The sequence below is a fragment of the Bubalus kerabau genome, chromosome 1, assembly GCF_029407905.1.
Source record: "Bubalus kerabau isolate K-KA32 ecotype Philippines breed swamp buffalo chromosome 1, PCC_UOA_SB_1v2, whole genome shotgun sequence".
NCBI lineage: Eukaryota > Metazoa > Chordata > Mammalia > Artiodactyla > Bovidae > Bubalus > Bubalus kerabau.
This window is the reverse complement of record NC_073624.1, coordinates 77,609,488-77,631,334: the sequence shown is the minus strand read 5'-3', so window position 1 is coordinate 77,631,334 and position 21,847 is coordinate 77,609,488. Positions and strand designations below refer to the sequence as shown.

At 41.6% G+C, this 21,847-nt stretch overlaps 1 protein-coding gene across 8 annotated transcripts in view; it reads left to right on the top strand.

Annotated features, from left to right (window-relative positions):
• The window catches only part of CPM (carboxypeptidase M), a 76,080-nt gene that overhangs the window by 46,294 nt on the left and 7,939 nt on the right, over nt 1–21,847 (top strand). For all 8 annotated transcript variants that reach the window (XM_055580068.1, XM_055580061.1, XM_055580053.1 and 5 more), the window contains 5 exons: nt 2,213–2,385; nt 4,033–4,217; nt 4,889–5,056; nt 10,439–10,591; nt 21,499–21,647. In XM_055580068.1, the coding sequence (XP_055436043.1) occupies nt 2,213–2,385; nt 4,033–4,217; nt 4,889–5,056; nt 10,439–10,591; nt 21,499–21,647 (828 nt within the window). The remainder of the gene's footprint in view (nt 1–2,212; nt 2,386–4,032; nt 4,218–4,888; nt 5,057–10,438; nt 10,592–21,498; nt 21,648–21,847) is intronic.

The window sequence follows — 21,847 nt, the reverse complement described above, 5'->3', positions numbered from 1 at the left end:
GAATCTTTGAGGTCAGGGTTACAGGGGAAAATTAATGTAGGCTAATCAGATCTTTACAGAATAAGGCTGAAAATGTGAACTCCCTTTTTTTTTTTTTTTCGAAAAAGAAAAATAGGAAATCTTTCCCTTATACAGCAAGATTTTTCACAGGCCTTCAGTTTCCCAATCATTGTTGGTACATAAGGTAATTTTAGGTGAGCAGGATCCTCTGTGACCCATCTCCCAGAATATTGGAAATAAAAGCAAAAATAAACAAATGGGATCTAATTAAAATTAAAAGCTTCTGCACAACAAAAGAAACTATAAGCAAGGTGAAAAGACAGCCTTCAGAATGGGAGAAAATAATAGCAAATGAAGCAACTGACAAACAACTAATCTCAAAAATATACAAGCAACTCCTGCAGCTCAATTCCAGAAAAATAAACGACCCAATCAAAAAATGGGCTAAAGAACTAAATAGACATTTCTCCAAAGAAGACATACAGATAGCTAACAAACACATGAAAAGATGCTCAACATCACTCATTATCAGAGAAATGCAAATCAAAACCACAATGAGGTTCCATTTCACGCCAGTCAGAATGGCTGCAATCCAAAAGTCTACAAGCAATAAATGCTGGAGAGGGTGTGGAGAAAAGGGAACCCTCTTACACTGTTGGTGGGAATGCAAACTAGTACGGCCACTATGGAGAACAGTGTGGAGATTCCTTAAAAAACTGGAAATAGAACTGCCATACGACCCAGCAATCCCACTGCTGGGCATACACACTGAGGAAACCAGAATTGAAAGAGACATGTGTACCCCAATGTTCATCGCAGCACTGTTGATAATAGCCAGGACATGGAAGCAACCTAGATGCCCATCAGCAGATGAATGGATAAGAAAGCTGTGGTACATATACACAATGGAGTATTACTCAGCCATTAAAAAGAATACATTTGAATCAGTTCTAATGAGGTGAATGAAACTGGAGCCTATTATACAGAGTGAAGTAAGCCAGAAAGAAAAACACCAATACAGTATACTAACGCATATATATGGAATTTAGAAAGATGGTAACGACAACTCTGTATGTGAGACAGCAAAAGAGACACAGATGTATAGAACAGTCTTTTGGACTCTGTGGGAGAGGGAGAGGGGGGGATGATTTGGGAGAATGGCATTAAAACATGTATAATATCATATAAGAAATGAATCGCCAGTCCAGGTTTGATGCAGGATACAGGAAGCTTGGGGCTGGTGCACTGGGATGACTCAGAGGGATGGTATGGGGAGGAAGGTGGGAGGGGGGTTCAGGATGGGGAACATGTGTACACCCGTGGCGGATGCATGTTGATGTATGGCAAAACAATACAATATTGTAAAGTTAAAAAATAAAATAATTTTTTAAAAAATTTTAGGTGAATGTGACCATATTTATTTTCATAGTTGTGCTTTTATTTTACTGTATAATGAAAAACATGAAATCTAGCAAAATGATAATTATACAAAGTTTATCATTTTTAATGTAAGTAAAAAGCAAGCCAATTTACAGAAAATGCAAACTAAATAATAGTATAGATAAAATGGAGATATGGCAAAAAGTTGTGAGGCTGATGTGCCAACGAAACATGAGACTGTGGAGATCAGAAGTACAGAGGTATGGCAAAAATTGCACAAGTGTGCAAGAGGGGAATTTGAAAATAGAAGAACTTGGAAATAGGGGAATCTGGAAATCAGAAACCTATTTAAATTATGAGCATTACCGATTTGGATTTTTCTCTGTTCAAATCTGCGTGTCTGCTGCAGGGGTTCTCCATGCGCCGTCCACCCAGACATGCAGCACAGCTCCTGTGGGGCATGTGCTCGTGAAGCTGCTCAGCTCCCATGCCTGATTTCTAGCTCTCCCTCTCGCCATCGCTCCAGCAAGTATTTGGAAGACAAGCAAATTGAAAACGGGATAATAAGAAATAACCTTTACTCCACTCCAATTCATTTTTTAAAAGTAAATTATTAGATACTTTAAAAAAAATGAACTTAAAAAAACAAACTCTTAAAAAGATTTTGCAGCATACTAATGATGGCTTGCCATGTGCCTGAAGAAACGATGGTCTGACAACTGGTTTTGATTTTAAGTATCATCTGCTGTGTTTCTTGTTGGGGAATTTGTACCTTGGGGATTGTTTTCCTTGTTTTCCTCAAGTAGCCTCTTCTCTGTTTTAACACCTACAGGCTGTAGGGCGGGAACTGCTGCTCCATTTAATTGAATATCTTGTAACCAGAGATGGAAGAGACCCTGAAATCACAAATCTAATCAACAGTACCCGGATACACATCATGCCCTCAATGAACCCAGATGGATTCGAAGCTGTTGTAAAGCCTGACTGTTTTTACAATGATGGCAGGTAAGAATGGGCCCATCTATGTAAAACATAACAAAACCACAAAAGGCCCCCATCAGATCGGACACCTTGGCCCTGTCAAGAGGAATTAGTGAAACATCTCATAGCCTGCATCATGTCACTGCCATGCTGGAAACTCTTCAGGGCCACCCATGGCTTTGACTGTGAGAAGTGAAATCCTGAATAAGGCTGGGTTACTCCTGTGCCTGCCCACCCTCCACTGCTCCGGCTTTATTGCTTTTCCCACTGTCACCCTGCTGCAGCCGCTTAGATCCCTCTTTACTCCTGAAACTACTAGACGACAGGCTTCCTTCTCACCTCTGGCATTCCCACCCTCCTCGGCCCCACCCTGGCCTGTTTCAACAGCATTTCCTCAAAGCCTCCTTCCCTAACCTATTGGATATTAGGTCCCCAGTTATACTCATGTTACCTGGCCCTTTACCCTCACAGCACAATTCTAATGTCTCAGTTCTCTTTTAATGTCTACCCGAGGGCAGGAGCCCTGCCCATAGTGTTCATCACTAGGAAATCCCAGGGCCTAGTATAGAACCTGGCCCCTCGATAAGCAGGTTGATTTATTAAGCCAGCCCAAAAACTAACATAAAGAAGAGTGAGTCTTGTAGTATTTCTTTTCTTTTTTTTTTTTTTTGTAGTATTTCTGATTTAAAGTTTATTGTATTTTAAATGGCCTCAAGGAGTTTGGAATTTTTCAAATGTCTGATAAACACTGATACTTGTGCAATTAAAATTTTGTTTTTACCAAAGATAAATCACCACTGGATTCCCTTCCACTTTTAAGGTTGTTTTTTTTTTTTTTTTTTTTTAGCATATTTAAACATGGCCAAGTCTTCCCAGGTGGCTCAGTGGTAAAAAATCCATCTGCCAAGCCAGAGACACAAGTTTGATCCCTGTGTCAGGAAGATTCCCTGGAGAAGGAAATGGCAACCCACTCCAATATTCTTGCCTGGGAAATCCCATGGATAGCGAAGCCTGGCAGGCTACAGTCCATAGGGTCGCAGAGTCTGACAGGACTTAATGACCAAACAAGTATGACAAACAGCCAATCCACTTTTCAGAAATATATTTGTGTAAAATAGCATGTTCCTATTATTTCTGATAACAATTGCTATGGAACAAACTGCCCCAAATTGAGGAAACAGCCACCTTTTTATTTGGTCTCCACTCTGTAAGTTGGGAATTTGGGCAGGGCAGAGCAGGGTCCATCTCTATGCCACGATGACTGGGACCTCAGAGGGGGTCTGTCTGGGGCCCTGTGTCTTGAGTTTCGGTTCTGGATCTCACCTGGGTCCCTCATTCCGTCATGTGGCCCCTTGATGTAGCTAGCACTGGGGTCTCAGTTCCAAATGGGAGTGTTCCAAGAGCAAAAGCCCCGAAACACAAACACTTATCCAACCTCTGCTTACATCCGAATCACTCCTGTCCCACTGGCAAGAACAAGTCACACGGCGGGGAACAACAGAGTACATGAATACCAAGTGCAATTCGTTGGAAGCTGACAAGGCAACCATCCACCACCTCTGTATTCATATCTGGAAAAACATCTGGAGCCCAGAGCAAAGGTCTACACTCTACAGGCATTTGCTCCCTCATACACCAACAGTAAACCCTTAAAACTTCTTTCTTTTAAAGGGAAAATAGTAACCTCTATGACCTGAATAGAAATTTCCCTGATGCTTTTGAGCTTAATGATGTACCGAGGCAGCCTGAGACCGTGGCAGTCATGAAGTGGCTGACTACAGAGACCTTTGTCCTCTCTGCAAACCTCCATGGTGGTGCCCTGGTGGCCAGTTACCCGTTTGATAACGGTGTTCCAGGTAAGCACGCATGGGCCCTGCTCTTGCTTTCTAAATCCAGAGTGAGACTGCAAACTGTCCACCTCTGAATGACGATACAGTCTTTCTCTCCCTACTTAATTTTTCTGGTGGGGTTGGAAAAAGCCTCATTTTCTTGACTCTGAGCTATCCTTCCTACAGTAGATGGGCAAGGTGTCTGAACTGACAACTAAAAATGGGATTACTTGACATTCATCAGTGAAATAGTAAAACTGTAATTTAGATTAGCACACAAGAGACAACATAACTGAAAAAAAAAAAACTAATCACATGAATAATAATTCCTGACTCCCCTTAAAACTGTGGGATAAGATATGTACCAAGGAGTTAAAGCATTCTAGTGGCTTCATTTAATCCCTACAATACCTAAGGAAAGTTTACTGATCTGGAATCAATAAGAATGACTAAGAAGGTATTTAACTTTTAAGCTGATTGAGGAGGAGTTTGGACATGTACGTGGTTATTTTGTGTGATATCCCCTCTGCTATGTCCATCAAAAACTGGGAGAAGAGTAGAGAGACGTTCCTGGAAGTGGGTAGAGGATCTCTCTAGGAAATCAGAGCCTTTGTGTGGAATTTGATGATGCAGGGGCTAATATACTGTATACTTCCTCTACATCAACTAAAAGGTCTTGGTCTGTCTTCCATGTACAGCCACTGGAACATTATACTCTCGGAGCTTAACCCCTGATGATGATGTTTTTCAATATCTTGCAAATACCTATGCTTCAAGGAATCCTGACATGAAAAGAAATTCATGTAGAATTAAAACAGGGTTTTCTAATGGAATTATAAATGGATACTCCTGGTATCCACTGAAAGGTGAGTTCATCTTCATTCTACTATTCTAGTTGTCTTTACCTAGAGGTGCCAGCTGGCCTTTGTTGACCCCAGTAGTTGCCAGAAGTTAGTCAGGCACAGTGCAGTCCCTTCGGTCGTGTCTCTATCAGCTAATAGCACAGAGCTAGGAGGGGGACGACCGTTTGAGAGATGCTCAGACATGTTCCCTACCGCCAAAGTTGCCTGAGTTCAGACGCTTGTTTAGCCTTCACTTTGGAGCCAGGAACTGTGCCAAGAAAGATGAACAGGACACAGATCTTAAGCCCAAGTTTAACAGAGAAGAGCAACATTTAAGTTAATTGTGGTGACAGTGTCATATGAATAAGAACAGAGGTTTAGAAAAGGGACAGTGTACCGCAGGCGTGTAAAGCCAAAACACAGCAGGAAGTAGTGAAGGCCTTGGAGAAATGTAATTCTTATGTCTCATCCAATGGGGGCAGTTGCTACCTGTGTGTTAGTCACCCACTCGTGTCCAACTCTTTGCAGCCCCATGGACTGTAGCCCACCAGGCTCCTCTATCCATGGAATTATCCTGGCAAGAATACTGGAGTGGGTTGCCATTTCCTTCTCCAGGGGATCTTCCCCACCCAGGGATCAAACCCGCTTCTCTTGTCTTCTGCAATGGCAGGCAGGTTCTTTACCATCTGAGCCACCAGGGAAGCAAAGTGTGTTGCTGCTTACATCCAGGTAGTTATTGCCATGCAGCAGTAAGGAGCAGTATTGCCAGATCTTCCAGTTTGTGAAGCAAGATGGATGTTTCCATGAAGTCTCCTGATTTTTCATGCCACTTTGCAGACTGAACAAAAGAGCCCTCTAGTCTTGCTCGCTTGGAATAGGGTAGCCAGGCGAGGGGAGGGAGTGAGGAGTTTGCCATGTAGGGAACATGGCAGAGGGGATGTTCTTGTCAGAAGGAAGAATATCAGCAGAAGCCCAAGGGTGTCATAGTCCTAGTCTGGAAACTCTAGAGAATAGGGGGGATGGAGGACAGAAGGGTGAGAGGGGAGACAGTGGGTGGGGACCAGGTTTCCACCACCTCGGTGAAAAGTGCCCCCTTTCAGACTGGTCAGCAGATCCGGCCAGCAGCAGGTGCAGCCTGCATTTCCACACTCGGGCCACTTCCTCACTTGTCACCGTAGATGCACAGGCAGGTAATCTTGCACAAGCTGGGACTTTTATATCTGGGCAGGTTTCTGCCAGCTTTCCAGGCAACGTAAATAAGCCTAGACCATGACTGGAAGGCAGCAGGGCCAGCCAGATGCCACAGTGCCCCAAACTTCTCTCCCATGTCTGAGAGACAGCCTCCCCTCCCACCCCCACCTCAGGGGCGGCCTAGTGTGCGTTCACTACTCTACACAGGGAGGAAGGGAGCCCTCCTGCCCAGGGGCAGCTCTGCCCTGCAGCGTGCTCTCTATGTGACTTCCCAAGACAGCTCCAGACGCGTGGGAGATTGACTGGGAACCTAGTCTTGCTGTTGTGAGTTGTTCCCAAGTGCGCCTTTGTTGGCCAGGCCTGACTGGCCTTATCCAGAGCGGCACACACTCTCCACAGTTGGCATTCTCTATCCGGCGTGCTTTCCACACCTGTTTTGCCATTTAAGTTTTTTCTACCTGAGACAGTCATCCAGTCAAGGGCTTTTGTTTTGTTTCATTTCTCTCTCCCTTTTTTTCCTCTTCTATTTCTTGGTGAAAATAAGCTTAGAAATACAAAACTTGCAAATAAAGGAAAAGGAAGAAAAGAGTAATTCTCCCTGGCTAAAACTGGGACCTACAAGCATGCGTGTGTGCTAAGTCGCTTCAGTCCTGTCTGACGCTTTGCAACCCTATGGACTGCAGGCTCCTCTGTCCATGGGATTCTCCAGGCGAGAATACCGGAGTGAGTTGCCATTTCCTTCTCCAGGGACCTACATAAGTATTACTTAATAGTTATGTAATATTTTGACCATTTTCTGAGCATAAATATTTACTTCATTACTTCCCAAATACTCTGATGGACTTGCGAAAACTTATTTAACTAGGCAAATATCAAGTATAACTAATTAAAATCTGGCAGAGACTAATTCATTCAAAGATACCATACTTCATCAAATCTAAGATGCCAGTGATTGTAAAATATGTCCCACCAAGAAAGAAAAAGTTTCCAGCTGAACTAATAACACAATGATGCTTTTCAGCCATCAAATTTAAGATGCTTCCCAATTCAGAGCTTTTAAAATAGAAGTTGTGCATCTTAAAAAATATAAAATATGAGAATAACCGTTTGAAAATAGAGTGTTGAGAGGTAAGAACTAGAAAGTGAGAATGGGCAGTGATAATCCCAGAAGCAGCAGGGGACTGGGTCTTCCCCTGCTCCCCAAGAGTCCACATGGCACCATGTCTCTCATCCACAGACAGAGTGCAGTGTGATGGGTGAGAGCATGGGGAGTCTAGGAAGGTGGCATGTGCTCTGGTTTCAGCCATTCACTGGCAAGAACCCCTGGGTACATGACCTACCATTTGTAATTAAGTTCCTCATCTGTAAAATATGGGTGATAATTACTGTGAGGCTTAGAGCTGATAGTGAAGTTCTTCAAACAGTACCTAGCAACAGCAAACACTCAATAAACATTGGCTATTACTCCTCCAAATTCATGTACTTCAGTCGCTCAGTCATGTCTCTTTGTGACCCTGTGGACTGCAGCACACCAGGCTTCCCTGTCCATCACCAGCTCCTGGAGCTTGCTCAAACTCATGTCCATCAAGTCAGTGATGCCATCCAACCACCTCATCTTCTGTCATCCCTTTCTCCTCCTACTTTCAATCTTTCCCAGCATCAGATCAGATCAGATCAGTAGCTCAGCTGTGTCCCACTTTTTGCGACCCCATGAATCGCAGCACGCCAGGCCTCCCTGTCCATCACCAACTCCCAGAGTTCACTCAGACTCACGTCCATCGAGTCAGTGATGCCATCCAGCCATCTCATCCTCTGTTGTCCCCTTCTCCTCTTGCCCCCAATCCCTCCCAGCATCAGAGTCTTTTCCAATGAGTCAACTCTTCACATGAGGTGGCCAAGGTACTGGAGTTTCAGCTTTCGCATCATTCCTTCCAAAGAAATCCCAGGGCTGATCTCCTTCAGAATGGACTGGTTGGATCTCCTTGCAGTCCAAGGGACTCTCAAGAGTCTTCTCCAACACCACAGTTCAAAAGCATCAATTCTTTGGTGCTCAGCTTTCTTTATGGTCCAACTCTCACATCCATACATCACTACTGGAAAAACCATAGCTTTGACTAGACAGATCTTTGTTGGCAAAGCACTGTCTCTGCTTTTTAATATGCTATCTAGGTTGGTCATGGCTTTTCTTCCAAGGAGCAAGCATCTTTTAATTTCATGGCTGCAGTCACCATCTGTAGTAATTTGGGAGCCCCCCAAAATAAAGCCTCTGTTTCCATTGTTTCCCCTTCTATTTGCCATGAAGTGATGGCACCAGATGTCATGATCTTAGTTTTCTGAATGTTGAGTTTTAAGCCAACTTTTCCACTCTCCACTTTCACTTTCATCAAGAGGCTCTTTAGTTCCTCTTCACTTTCTGCCATAAGGGTGGTGTGTCATCTGTGTATCCGAGGTTATTGGAATTTCTTCCAGCAATCTTGATTCCAGCTTGTGCTTCATCCAGCCTGGCATTTTGCATGATGTGCTCTGCATATAAGTTAAATAAGCAGGGTGACAATATACAGCCTTGATGTACTCCTTTCCCAATTTGGAACCAGTTTGTTGTTCCATGTCCAATTTAACTGTTGCTTCTTGACCTGCATACATATTTCTCAGGAGGCAGGTCAAGTGGTCTGGTATTCCTCTCTAAGAATTTTCCACAATTCATTGTGATCCACACAGTCAAAGGCTTTGGTGTAGTCAGTGAAGCAAAAGTAGATGTTTTTCTGGAACTCTCTTGCTTTTTCAATGATCCACCAGATGTTGGTTCCTGTGCCTTTTCTAAATCCAGCTTGAACATCTGAAAGTTCATGGTTCACATACTGTTGAAGCCTGGCTTGGAGAATTTTGAGCATTACTTTGCTAGCATGTGAGATGTGTGCAGTTGTGCAGTCATGAACTCCTTATTGCCAAATTCAGAGTTAAATTGAAGAAAGTAGGGAAAACCACTAGGCCATTCAGGTATGACCTAAATCAAATCCCTTACGATTATACAGTGAAAGTGACAAATAGATTCAAGGGATTAGATCTGATAGACAGAGTACCTGAAGAACTAGGGACAGAGGTTCACAACATTGTACAGAAGGCAAGGATCAAGACCATCCCCGAGAAAAAGAAATGCAAAAAGGCAAAATGGTTGTCTGACAAGGCCTTACAAATAGCTGAGAAAAGAGTAAGTGAAAGGCAAAGGAGAAAAGGAAAGATATACCCATTTGAATGCAGAGTTCCAAAGAACAGCAAGGAGAGATAAGAAAGCCTTCATCAGCAATCAGTGGAAAGAAAGAGAGGAAAACAATAGAATGGGAAAGACTAGAGATCTCTTCAAGAAAATTAGAGATACCAAGTGAACATTTCATGCAAAGATGAGCACAATAAAGGACAGAAATGGTTTGGACCTAACAGAAGAGGTGGCAAGAATACACAGAACAATACAAAAAAGATCTTCATGACCCAGATAATCAGATGGTGTGATCACTCACCTAGAGCCAGACATCCTGGAATGTGAAGTCAAGTGGGCCTTAGGAAGTCTCACTACGAACAAAACTAGTGGAGGTGACGGAATTCCAGCTGAGCTATTTCAAATCCTAAAAGATGATGCTGTGAAAGTGCTGCACTCAATATGCCAGCAAATATGGAAAACTCAGCAGTGGCCACAGGACTGGAAAAGGTCAGTTTTCATTCCGATCCCAGAGAAAGGCAGTGCTGAAGAATGTTCAAACTACCACATAATTGCACTCATCTCACATGCTAGCGTATACTTATTTTCACAGAGTAAATGTGTTTATGAAAGGCTTGTAGAAATATTTGAAAAGAAATCTCACTCTAGTTTCTCTCTGTTTAAAATGTAACTTAGGAAAGAAATGTAATATGAAGAATCCTTTTTGTAGTTGTGATTTTTAAAAATACCCTTCCCTTACTCCTCAGTTGATCTGGATGCATAGATGAACATCAGTCAGCTCTGATTCAGTTACCCATATGGGACTATTTAGGATTGCTTGGTCATGTCTGGATAATAAAATGTCAAGCTGTAATTGTACGTGCCAATATGTCAAATTCATCTTTTCCTGTTTACATTTACTGTCATTGCAACTGTCTGATTCACGTGTCTCCCGGGTATGTGATACTTGTCTTCACTCCAACTTCATACTTTTTAAAAGATTTAAATATGTTTGTGTTTAGGTGGAATGCAAGATTACAACTACATCTGGGCCCAGTGTTTTGAAATTACGCTGGAGCTGTCATGCTGTAAATATCCTCGCAAGGAGAAGCTTCCAGGCTTCTGGAAGGATAACAAAGATTCGCTGATTGAATATATAAAACAGGTGCACATAGGTTTGTAAGATTTTCTTATTAATTCATATTATCATAAAATATAGCATCTGGCAAAACCTTTGGGTTGAGAAAATGCAAGGCCCTATTTCTGTTTTCTGGGTCTAGCCTCATTTTTAGTACCAAAACTAATGGTTCAGAATTCTCTCTGCATGAGCATCTGCAGCATATGAAAAATGCAGCACCCATCAGCTCATGTAAGAGAAAGCATGGTGTGTGTTACTTTAATATGGGGATGTAAAATCCAGAGTACTTCTAATTTTACATGTTGAATGACCTGGCAAAAGATCAATAAAACAGGCTGTAACTCTGTTACATCATCGCCCATTTAGAAAGAAGCCAAGTTTGCTTGTCATTTGCCATTTAATACCACAGACCCAGAGAATGTTGGACATGCCATTTTACATTTTTTCCTAGAACTGGTGGTGACCTAGCACCATTAGCTTCAACCCCTCCCACCTCTCAACTGTGCCAAATGACCAGGCACTGGGAGTCTTTGCAGCCTGTTTTTTTGATGCCTGTCTGACCTTTATGACAGATGAGCAGACAATGTGAGAAGAGCAGTCATTCTCAGACATGTGCAACAGATTCACCAGGAGGGTTTGTTAAAACATGGATTGCCAGGCCCATCCTCAGAGTTTCTGATTTAGTGGGTCTGGAATGATTGACATCTTCCCCGGGGATGCAGATGCTGCAGGTCCAGGGACTACTCTTTGAAAACCATTGCATGAGAACAGCACATCACTTGTGGTGATGGTTGAACCTTGGGCAGGGTGTGGAAGGCTCTTCTGCATTGCCCGTGTTATTTTTCTCCATTCAGAACAGTTGGGGGAAGCAAAGTGTCAAGAATTCGAGTAACGGTTATGCTACCATATGAAACCAAAGTGGAGTGTGTGTGTGTTGAAGAAGTTTTCATCATGGACCTATTGCATAATTGCAGAATTCCTGGATTTTCTGCATGCTTCACACCAAAGCTTCCCACCTGCTGCAAAGAGATGGGGTAGTTGAGGGGTACAGGGCTGAGTGCAGAGACAATCAGAAGCTTCTCTTGGCCATACATCCCAAACATGGATATTCCTTCCCCCTTTCATACTTGACCCCCAACCTCGTGCCATCCCAAAACACAAGTACAGAAAGATTATGTATTTTTTTAATATTTATTTTTATTTATTTGGCTGCACTGGGTCTTATTTGTGGCACGCAGGATCTTTAGTTGTGGCATGGGAACTCTTGTGTGCATGTGGGGTCTAGGCCCCCTGCATTGGGAGCACAGAGTTTTAGCCACTGGACCACCCAGGAAGTTCCCAGAAATAATATTTTTGAATTGGCAGGACTGCATCTAACTGGCTGAAACATTAATGGAGTAGGTTGATGGGGGATATTACAAAATGTAGTATTACCAGCATCTTAGTGTACTTTAACCAGCATCTTAATAATTTTTATTGAGCTTATTATTGGGTCTTTTTCCTTTTTCATTATGTCACCAGACTCCGTTCTGGTGTTTCTCCTTTTGACTTTTTTCACAAGGCACACTTCTACTTTGGCTGTAGCTTCTACCTATACCAATCTTTTAGTGTAAACTCTAAAAATTCTCCTATAGAAGAGTAAAACTAGGAATGCGATGGAACACAAAATACACTCTATGAATTTCAGACTAGCTGGAAAGATTAGGGTACTACTGGGCCCCATTAAGGTGGGCTCTGAAATATAATGCTGAAATAATATTGTCAGTGAAGGAGCTTTGTAAACTGTTAAACAACATACAAATTATGGCCTAAGCATTATTGTTATTAATTTAAAGCATTTACAAGTCCATTTAACTAGATTTTATAAAGAATATTCATCTCTCTGCGTGTCCCTATAATCAGATGTGCACAGTTCACTTAAACCATATGTATTAATGTATATTAATACATCAACACTGCCCCCTTGTGGTGTAAGACAGGGTTTTTGTTTTTGTTTTCCTCCCTAGTTTTTTTATTTTTAAACCTGAAACACTGTTATTAGTTTTGCCAAACATGAAACCTTATTTCAAAATACTGATACAGCATGGTTACTGTTACCTGATAGAGAGGTTCTCTCCATATTGGTGCCCAATGGGAAGCCAAAGAGTATGTTTGTGGATAATGGAAACAAACATTTCTTTACCATTATTGCTCTGTTTTAAGAAAATTATTGAGGTTCGTCAAGGTGCATCACATTCATTGGTTCAGTTTCACCACTTGCTGTGATGCTAAGATCTGAGATTTCCAGGTGGGTCAAAGACTCTGGTAAGTCGTCCTGGTCTGGGAAGGAAAGGCCTCTTGCTTTAACGGAAGAACCTGGTCTAGAGCAGGGGTCCCCAGCCTCTCTAGTGCCTGGTATCTGAGGTGGAGCTGAGGTGGAGCTTATGTAGTAATAATGGAAATGAAGTGCACAGGAAATGCAACGTGCTCGACTCATACCAAAACCATCCTTCCACCGTGGTCTGTAGAAAAACTGTCTCCTATGAAACCTGTCTGTGGTGACGAAAGGGTTGAGGACCACACTGGTCTAGAGGGCAGGAGCCTGGGTAAAGCCTAAGCTGTTCCGTTATCTGCCTTTGTGAAACCTTGCAAGTCACTTGCCTCGACTGTTTCTAGTCAACTGATAGCTGGGACTAACAGCATATGCCTTGCCTCACCCCAGCTTATTCTAAGGTTCTGATTGGTCATTCTTTCAATTAAATCTCACCTCCAACCTCAGTCTAAACTCAGGCTCTTTGTTGCTGTGCCATCAAGCTTAAGAGGGTTGACCAGGCTCCCGTTGAGATGAGGGTAAGGCAGACATTAAGGTGAGTCTGAATTCTAGGGACCTGGAATGTCCCAAACGTTCCCTCTCTGGGGAGAAGTAAAGATGAGCAAGACATAACGTTATCTGCTGCTGTCCTCTCCCTGAACTCCTTAGAGCAGAGCTGAATCCAGAGGTTAGGGGATGCCCACAGCACCCAAAAACCTACGCCCAGCAACCTGGGCCCGAGAGAATCTGGTATGTGCTGAGTGCCAGAAGCCTGAGAGACACGGATAACGCATCTGTCATGGGATCCAAAGTCAGTGACACCTGTGCTCATCAGGCGAGGACATGGGAATGAACAGTTCCCCGAAAACCACCAGCTCCGACTGCGCTCTGGCCAGTTCTTGCCCAGAATGTGCTTCTCATCCACGGAACTTGATACATCCCCAAGGGATGTACATTGATTTCTCCCCCTCATTTCCAGGTGTGGCCACAAAATTTAAGTCTCAGATTTCATTCTCCTTTGCCTATTACATGAACTTTTTTCAAAATTTTGCCTTTTGTTCTCCTGATGTCATACTGCTGACTTTTATCTGAAAATCTTTGGATCTACTGGTCTTTTTTATTTTTTCCCCATTTTCAATTTTAACGTATCAAAATAAATCATCTCTTTTGGTAAAACAATCACTTGTAAGTGAAAAGTTTGGCGGTGCCTGGACAGAGTATTGAACAGACATATAAGATCAAAAGGTAGCTTACAATTGGCTGGTGGTATGGGGTTATCCTCTAATAGAAATTCTGTAGTTAAGCATGGTCTGTGTTTGTTCAGTAACAGTGATGTTCAGATATTCCCAACTTGAACTGCTGTCTCTAGGTTTGGGTAAGGGGTATACAGAAATGAATCTTTTAATCTTTAAGGACATTGAATGAAAGTCAAACTCAAATATGAAGACTTTAGCAACTGACCTGAATCCAAATTACTCTTCGTTTCCCCGTACTTGAGGATAGGCAGACTATAGGTCCCTGGAAATCTTTCTTCAGTTTCACAGATGATATAGGGGGGCTGTGTGGGTATCTAAGGTCATCCAAAAACACTGTTCATAGGCTGTCAAAAAATTCAGATCTGTTCTGTTAAAGCGTAACAACCATTTCCAGCCAAGAAGGAAATGCTAACTTTTTTTTAATTTGAAGTATAATTGATTTACAATGTCTTAATTTCTGCTGAACAGCAAAGTGACTCAGTTTTATATATGTATATATAACATATAATTTTATATATTTTTCATATTCCTTTCTGATTTATCACAGGATATCGAATATAGTTCCTGGTAGGACCTTGTTGTTTATCCATTCTAGACAGCTTGCATCTGCTAATCCCCACCCCCCAGGACATCCCTGTCCCACCCCCTACCCCTTGGCAACTGTTCTGTCTGTGGTCTGTATGTATGTACATCATCTTTATCCATTCATCTGCCAAAGGACATTCATGTCTTGACCTTTGTGAATAGTGCTGTTAACACAGGGATACATGTATCTTTTTGAATTATAGTTTTGTCTGGATACATGCCCGGGGGTGGGATTGCTGGATTATATAGCAATACTATTTTCAGTTTTTTGAAGCATCTGCATACTGTTTTCCATAGAGACTGCACCAACTTACATTCCTATCAACACTGTAGGCAGGTTTCCTTTTCTCCATACCCTCTCCAGCATTTGTTATTTGTAGGCTTTTTAATGATGGCCATTCTAATCAGGGTGCTGCTGCTAAGTCGCTTCAGTCATGTCCGACTCTGTGCAACCCCATAAATGGCAGCCCACCAGGCTCCCCCGTCCCTGGGATTCTCCAGACAAGAACACTGGAGTGGGTTGCCATTTCCTTCTCCAATGCATAAAAGTGAAAGTGAAGTCACTCAGTCCTGACTCTTAGAGACCCCATGGACTGCAGCCTACCAGGCTCCTCCATCCATGGGATTTTCCAGGCAAGAGTACTGGAGTGGGGTGCCATCGCCTTTTCTGTAACCAGGGTGAGATGGTATCTAATTGTAGTTTTGATTTGCATTTCTCTAGTAATTAGCGATGTTGAGCATCTTTTTATGCCTGTTAGCCATCTGTATGTTGTCTTTGGAGAACTGTCTAGTTCTGCCCATTTTTTAAAATCTTTTTGAGTTGTATGAGCTGTTTATATAGGAGGTTTAGTCACTAGGTCATGTCCGACTCTTGTGACCCCATGGACTGTAGCCTGCCAGGCTCCTCTGTCTATGGGATTCTCTAGGCAAGAATACTGGAGTGGCCATTTTCTTCTCCAGGGTATCTTCCCGGCCCAGGAATTGAACCCAGGTCTCCTGCATTGCAGGCAGATTTTTTTACCAACTGAGCTATAAGGGAAGCCCTGCTGTTTATATATTCTGGAGATTAATCCTTTGTCAGTTGCATCATTTGTAAATATTTTCTCCCAGTCGTCTTTTCGTTTATGATTTCCCTTGCTGTGCAAAAGCTTATAGTTTGATTAGGTCCCATTTGTTTTTGTTTTTATTTCTATTGCCTTGGGAAACTTAAGAAAACTGCTATGATTTACATCAGAGAATGTTTTGCCTATGTTCTCTTCTAGGAATTTTATAGTGTCATGTTTTATATTTAAGTCTTTAAGCCATTTGGAGTTTATTTCTGTGTATGTGTTCTAACTTCATTAATATACATGCAGCTGTCCAGCTTTCCCGACACCACTTGCTAAAGAGACTGTCTTTTCTCCATTGCATGTTTCTTTTGTCTCCTTTGTTGAAGATTGACCATAGGTTGGTGGGTTTATTTCTGGGCTCTCAGTTCTGTTCCATTGATCTGTATGTCTGTTTTTGTGCCAGTACCATGCTGTTTTGATTACTGTTTGCTGATTCTTTTAAAGTACCATGGAATTTTTTTCTTGGTATATTCTGCCTTGCATCCTGAATCTTTTTAAACTTTTTTATATTGGAGTATAGCCAATCAACAATGTTGTGATAGTTTCAAACATCCTGAGTCTTATTCTAGCATTATCTTAGATGTTAAAGGATGGTATAAAGTCAATTTCAAAGATAGCTTACTTTTCTATGAGCTTTGGGTTTTTTTTTTTTTGGTTTTGAAGAAGATGAAAAATACAAAAGATGCCAACACACATACTGCTAGTACCACAAGCTATCTTGCGTAAATGCAGATTTTCCAAGTGGTAGGAAGACTATGAGCTAGTTCAGAGCCCTAAGGAAGGAAGATCTAAGCAGAGCTTCTTTCCTCACATATTCTTGCTCCTGAGGAACAAAGTTGAATTGAGATCCCAGCAATTTATGTAGTATATCTATTTAACTTCAGACTTACACAGCTGGGGTCTTTCTATTCCCTTGTATCATTTTTCTTATCCAAATAAGAAAGAGAAGGATTAAGAAATGGATTAATATTTGTTGAGCCTCCTCTTGTATTTGATCTTCATGACAATCCTGGAAGGTATATACATATTATGCCCATTTTATAGGTGATGGAATTGAGGCTTGGGAATGTTTAGTGACTTGGGATGTGATGGAAATCTCTCTTCAAAAAAAACAATGCCACCGAAATTCAATGAATAAATACAGAATCAGGTTACTAAATTATGACTGATGTTTAACAGTTGAGTACTACCTGAAGATCAAAAGGATACATATGACCCTTGAACAACACATGTATGAACTGCATGAATGTACTTATATGCGTGGGGTGGAGTGGGGGACTGGTTTTGTTTTTTCACTAAATATGTACTCTAGTAATACCCAATTCATGGTTGGTGGACTCTTCCAGTGCTGAGAGAGCAAACCATAAAGCTGTATGTGGATTTTCAACTGTGTGGAGGGTCGATGTCCCTAACACTTGCATTGTCCAAAGGTTAGCTCTAGTAGGAATAAGTATAAATGGAACCTATTTTTTTTTAAATGCAAAAGAGGAAAAAAATCAAAGTGGAGATTTATATTTGATTACATTGAAAAAAAATGAGAAGGAAATATGGAATTTAATAACTTTTATCTTTGTGGCCTCTTCTCATTTATGTCATTAAGATAACATTTGTCAACAAAGTAGACAAACTGAGATGGGAAAACATGATTTAAAATGAGTGGAGTCTTAAAATATATAAGGCCTTTTATTAACTGTATTCTTGAAATTTCAAGGTGTCAAGAATACACCTTGGTCTAATGTATCATTTAAGGTCTGTGTTTCCTTATTGATTCTCTAACCGATCTGTTCAGTGATGAAAGTGGGGTATTAAAGTCCCCTACTATTACTGTCAATTTCTCCTCTTATGGCTGTTGGTATTTCCCTTATATATCGAGGTGGTCCTAGGCTGGGTGCCTATATGTTCACAATTGTCATATCTTCTTAGATTGATTCCTTGATCATTGTGTAGTGTCCGTCTTTGTCTCTTACAACAGTCTATTTCCACCATTCTGTCTTCCGGCTTACTCGTCCATTCTTCTGCCTGTTACTCCATTGATTCCTTCTAGGGTACTGTTTCATTTCAGTGATTGTGATTTTTGATCTCTTTGTTCTTTAGTTCTAGCTTTTCGTTGAACATTTCTTGTATCTTCTCAATCTATGCCTCCATTCTTTTTCTGAGATCTTGGATTATCTTTTCTATCATTACTCAGAATTCTTTTTCAGGTAGATTGCCTATCTCCCCTTCAATTAGTTTTTGTCCTGGCATTTTACCTTGTTCATTCATCTGGGACATAGTTCTCTGCCATTCTGTCTGATTTTCTGTGATTGTAGCCTCCATTCAACAGGCTGCAGGGCTGTAGCTCTTCTTGCTTCTGCTGTTGGCCTCCTGGTAGATGAGGCTGTTTAAGAGGCTTGTACAGGCTTCCGGGTGTGAGGGACTGATTTTTGCCCATTGGTGGGTGGATATGAGTTTTGTCCCTCTGGTGGGCAGGGCTGTGTCAGGGGGTGTGGTTAGTGGGCAGCTGTGTGCTCAAGAAGACATTAAACAGTGTGTGTGCTGATGGGTGAGGCTGTAAGAATACATATTTTGATTCTTTGGCCTGAGGCTTCAACATTGGCGCCTACAGGCTTTTGGGTGGGGACAAGTCTTGGTGAGAAAATGGCAGCCTTCCAGAGGGCTCGTGCCAATGAAAACTCCCCAGAACTACCACCGCCAGTGTCCCTGTCCCCACGGTGAGCCACAGCCATCACCCCCTCCTCCACGGTAGACCCTGCAATACTGGCAGGTAAGTCTGGCCCAGTCGATTATTTGGTCTTTGCTTTTTTTCCTGGGTCCTGGTGCATATGAGACCCTGTGCGTGCCTGCCAATAATGGAATTTTTGTTTACCCTAGTTTTGTGGAATTCCTGCTATCAAACCCCACTGGCCTTGAAAGCTAGATTCTCTAGGGACAACTCCTCCCCATTGCCCAACTCCCAGGCTGGGGAGCCTGATATGGAGCTCAGAACTTTCAATCCTATAGAACCTCTGTGGTATAATCATTCTCCAGCCTATGGATCATCCACCTAACGTGTATGGAATTTGGTTTTATCAGGATTGTACCTCCCACCTACTGTCTCATTGTGGCTTCTTCTTTTTCTTTGAAGGTAGGGTATCTCTTTTAGTAGATTCCAGGGTTTTTTTTTTTTGTCAGTGGTGTTTCCGTAAGAGGTGAGCTCTTGTCCTTCTACTCCACCATCTTGTCTCCTCTCTAATAACAGTGAATTTAAATGTGCAGTTCTAAAGGTTAGAAGTTCAATACCAGTCTCACTGGGCTAAAGTCCAGGTGTCAGCAGGACTAATTCCTCCCAGAGACTCTTGAAACACATAGCTTTGAAGATGAGAGGGCATGCATCCATGAGACCCACAAAGCTATAGCAAACTGAGAAACAGTTCTTCAAGGAATCACACAGACTTACCTGGCTATCCCCCAGGACCTAGTGCTAAGGCAGCTGATGGAAAAGTGCCCAGTCTTCCTGTGAAAGAAGCCTAGTTGCCTGTCTGAAAGCTTCAGCCGGAGGGGCAGTCATTCCATTTAACACTTATCTAGGGGTCAGCTGAAATACTCTCCAGAGATGGAGGCTGCCATCTTTGCCCTGTCCCTCCACCTCCCTGCAGGATCCCAGTGTCTCCTGGAAAGGAGTTTGTGCACTTGTCTGGTGCCCTGTTTTCTACAGTTGCCACCCAGGGGCCACCCCTTCATTTCCTGGTTCTGTCTGACCAGCAGGGCTTGTGTTGATGGATCCCACAGGACTGTAACAAACAGAAAAGGAGTTCTTAACCAGCTACACCCAGGACGCAGTGGGAGAGGCAGCAGTAAAAAAAAAAAAAAAAAAAAAAGAACAGAAAAAACAGTCTTTTGGTGAAAGAGGACTATTAGTTTATCTTCATAGTTGTGGCCTAAGGAGCAGGCTTCTAATTAAATTTACATCTAGTGGCTGACTACAATCATCTCTAGATGTCACTGGGCACCATCTTCACTCTCAACTTGTCTCCAAGAAAGGAGCTTGTATACCCATCTAGCCCCTTGGCTTTTGTGGCTACTACCCAGAGAACACTTTCTTTGATAGCCTGATTCTCACGAGTTCAAAGAGATGATATCAAACAAAGAAATGGTTCTTAACTGTCTGTCACCCCAGGGCTCAGTGCAAAAGCAATAGACAGAAACACTCATCTCCCAGCCTTCCCCGAGAGAGAGATATTTGTATACCTTCAAAGCTGCTGTCTGAGGGTTTGGCTTCCAGTACACCCGAACCTTTGTGCAAAATATTCCCCTTTGAGACACTAACAGGTCTTGGCACACTCCCAACTACGGGAGTCATTAAGACTAAAGTAAGCAGCTTGGGTAATCACAAAGATTTGAGACAAAACCCAGAGCTGGGGCAGGGTTGAATAGTAAGTTCATGTCTTACATGAACCCACTCCTTCAAGACTGGGAGCAATAGTTGTTTTATCTAATGCATATAAACCAACACAGTGTCAGCACAGAGGACTACGTTCCAAATCAAAGAACAAGATAAAACCCCAGAAAAGAGATTAATGAAATAGAGGTAAGTGATGTACATGATAGAGTTCAAAATAGTGGTCATAAAGATGCTCACTGAGTTCAGCAGAACTATGCATGAACAAAATAACTGCAACAGAAAGAAAATATAAGAAAGTACCAAATAGAAGTCATGGAGCTTAAAAATACAGTAGAGGGGTTCAACCACACACTAGATGAGACAGGAGAAAGGTACGTAAATCCAAAGACAGGACAATGGAATTCAACCAATCAGAGCAGCAAAAAGAAAAAATGAAAAAGAGTGAAGATGCCTTAAGGAACTTATGTGACAACATCAAGCAGACCAACATTTACATTATAGGAGTCCCAGAAGGTGCAGAAACAGAAAACTTACTTGAAGGAAAAAAAGGCTGAAAAGTTCCCTAACCTGGAACTTCCTAGAAGGAAGCAGACATTCAGATCAAGGAAGCCTGGAGAATTCCAAATAAACCAAGAGAGACCCACATCAAAACATATTGTAATTAATATGTCAAGAGTTAAAGACAAATAGATATCACCTTACCCCTGTTAGAATGGCTGTTGTCAAAAGACAAGAAGTAACAAGTGTTGGCAAGAATGTGGAGAAGAGAGACCCCTTCTGCACTATTGATAGGAATGTAAATTGGTGCAGCACTATGGAAACAGTATGGAGCTTCTAAGAAAAACTAGAAATAGAACTACTATATGATCCAGTAATTCTACTTAAGGGTATTTATCCAAAAGAAATGGAAGCAACTTAATCAGATGGATAAATAGATACAGAAAATGTGGTATGTTTAAATAAGTCCTGGGGAGGTAGTGTACAGCATGGTAAATATAGTTAATACTGTTATTGTATACTTGAAATTTGCTAAGAAAGTAAAATAAAAGTTATCACAAGAAAAAAGTGTAACTATGTTAACTGAGCATATTTTGGTGAATATTTCACAGTACATACATATATTTAGCCATGTGGTGTACCTAAAGCTAATACATTTTTATTATATCTCAATTTTTTTTTAAGTTTACCATCCCTTCTCAAATACTCTATTAACTCAGAATAGCTAATAAATATTGGGCTTATTTTTCTTAAACAATTATAAGAATTTTTTTTCTTATGCCATAAAATGTGGTGATAACACTTAATTCTTTTTTTGTCTTGCAGGTGTAAAGGGCCAAGTTTTTGATCAGAATGAGACTCCATTATCCAATGTAACTGTAGAAGTCCAAGACAGAAAACATATCTGCCCCTATAGAACCAACAAATTTGGAGAGTATTACCTCCTCCTCTTGCCTGGATCCTATGTAATAGAGGTAAGTATACAATGCTAGTTACTGTTATTAAAATACCCAGAAAGAATCTAAAATAAGTCTGGAATATGCAAAAGGATATACATCAGGACAGAATAAAAAGTCAATGTCAGATTTACATCTGTCAGAGGGAGAGGGTAAAGTGGCAATAGTAAAAACAAACTCAAAATCATGTTTTTTCCCCAACTGGAAATTTTTAAAAT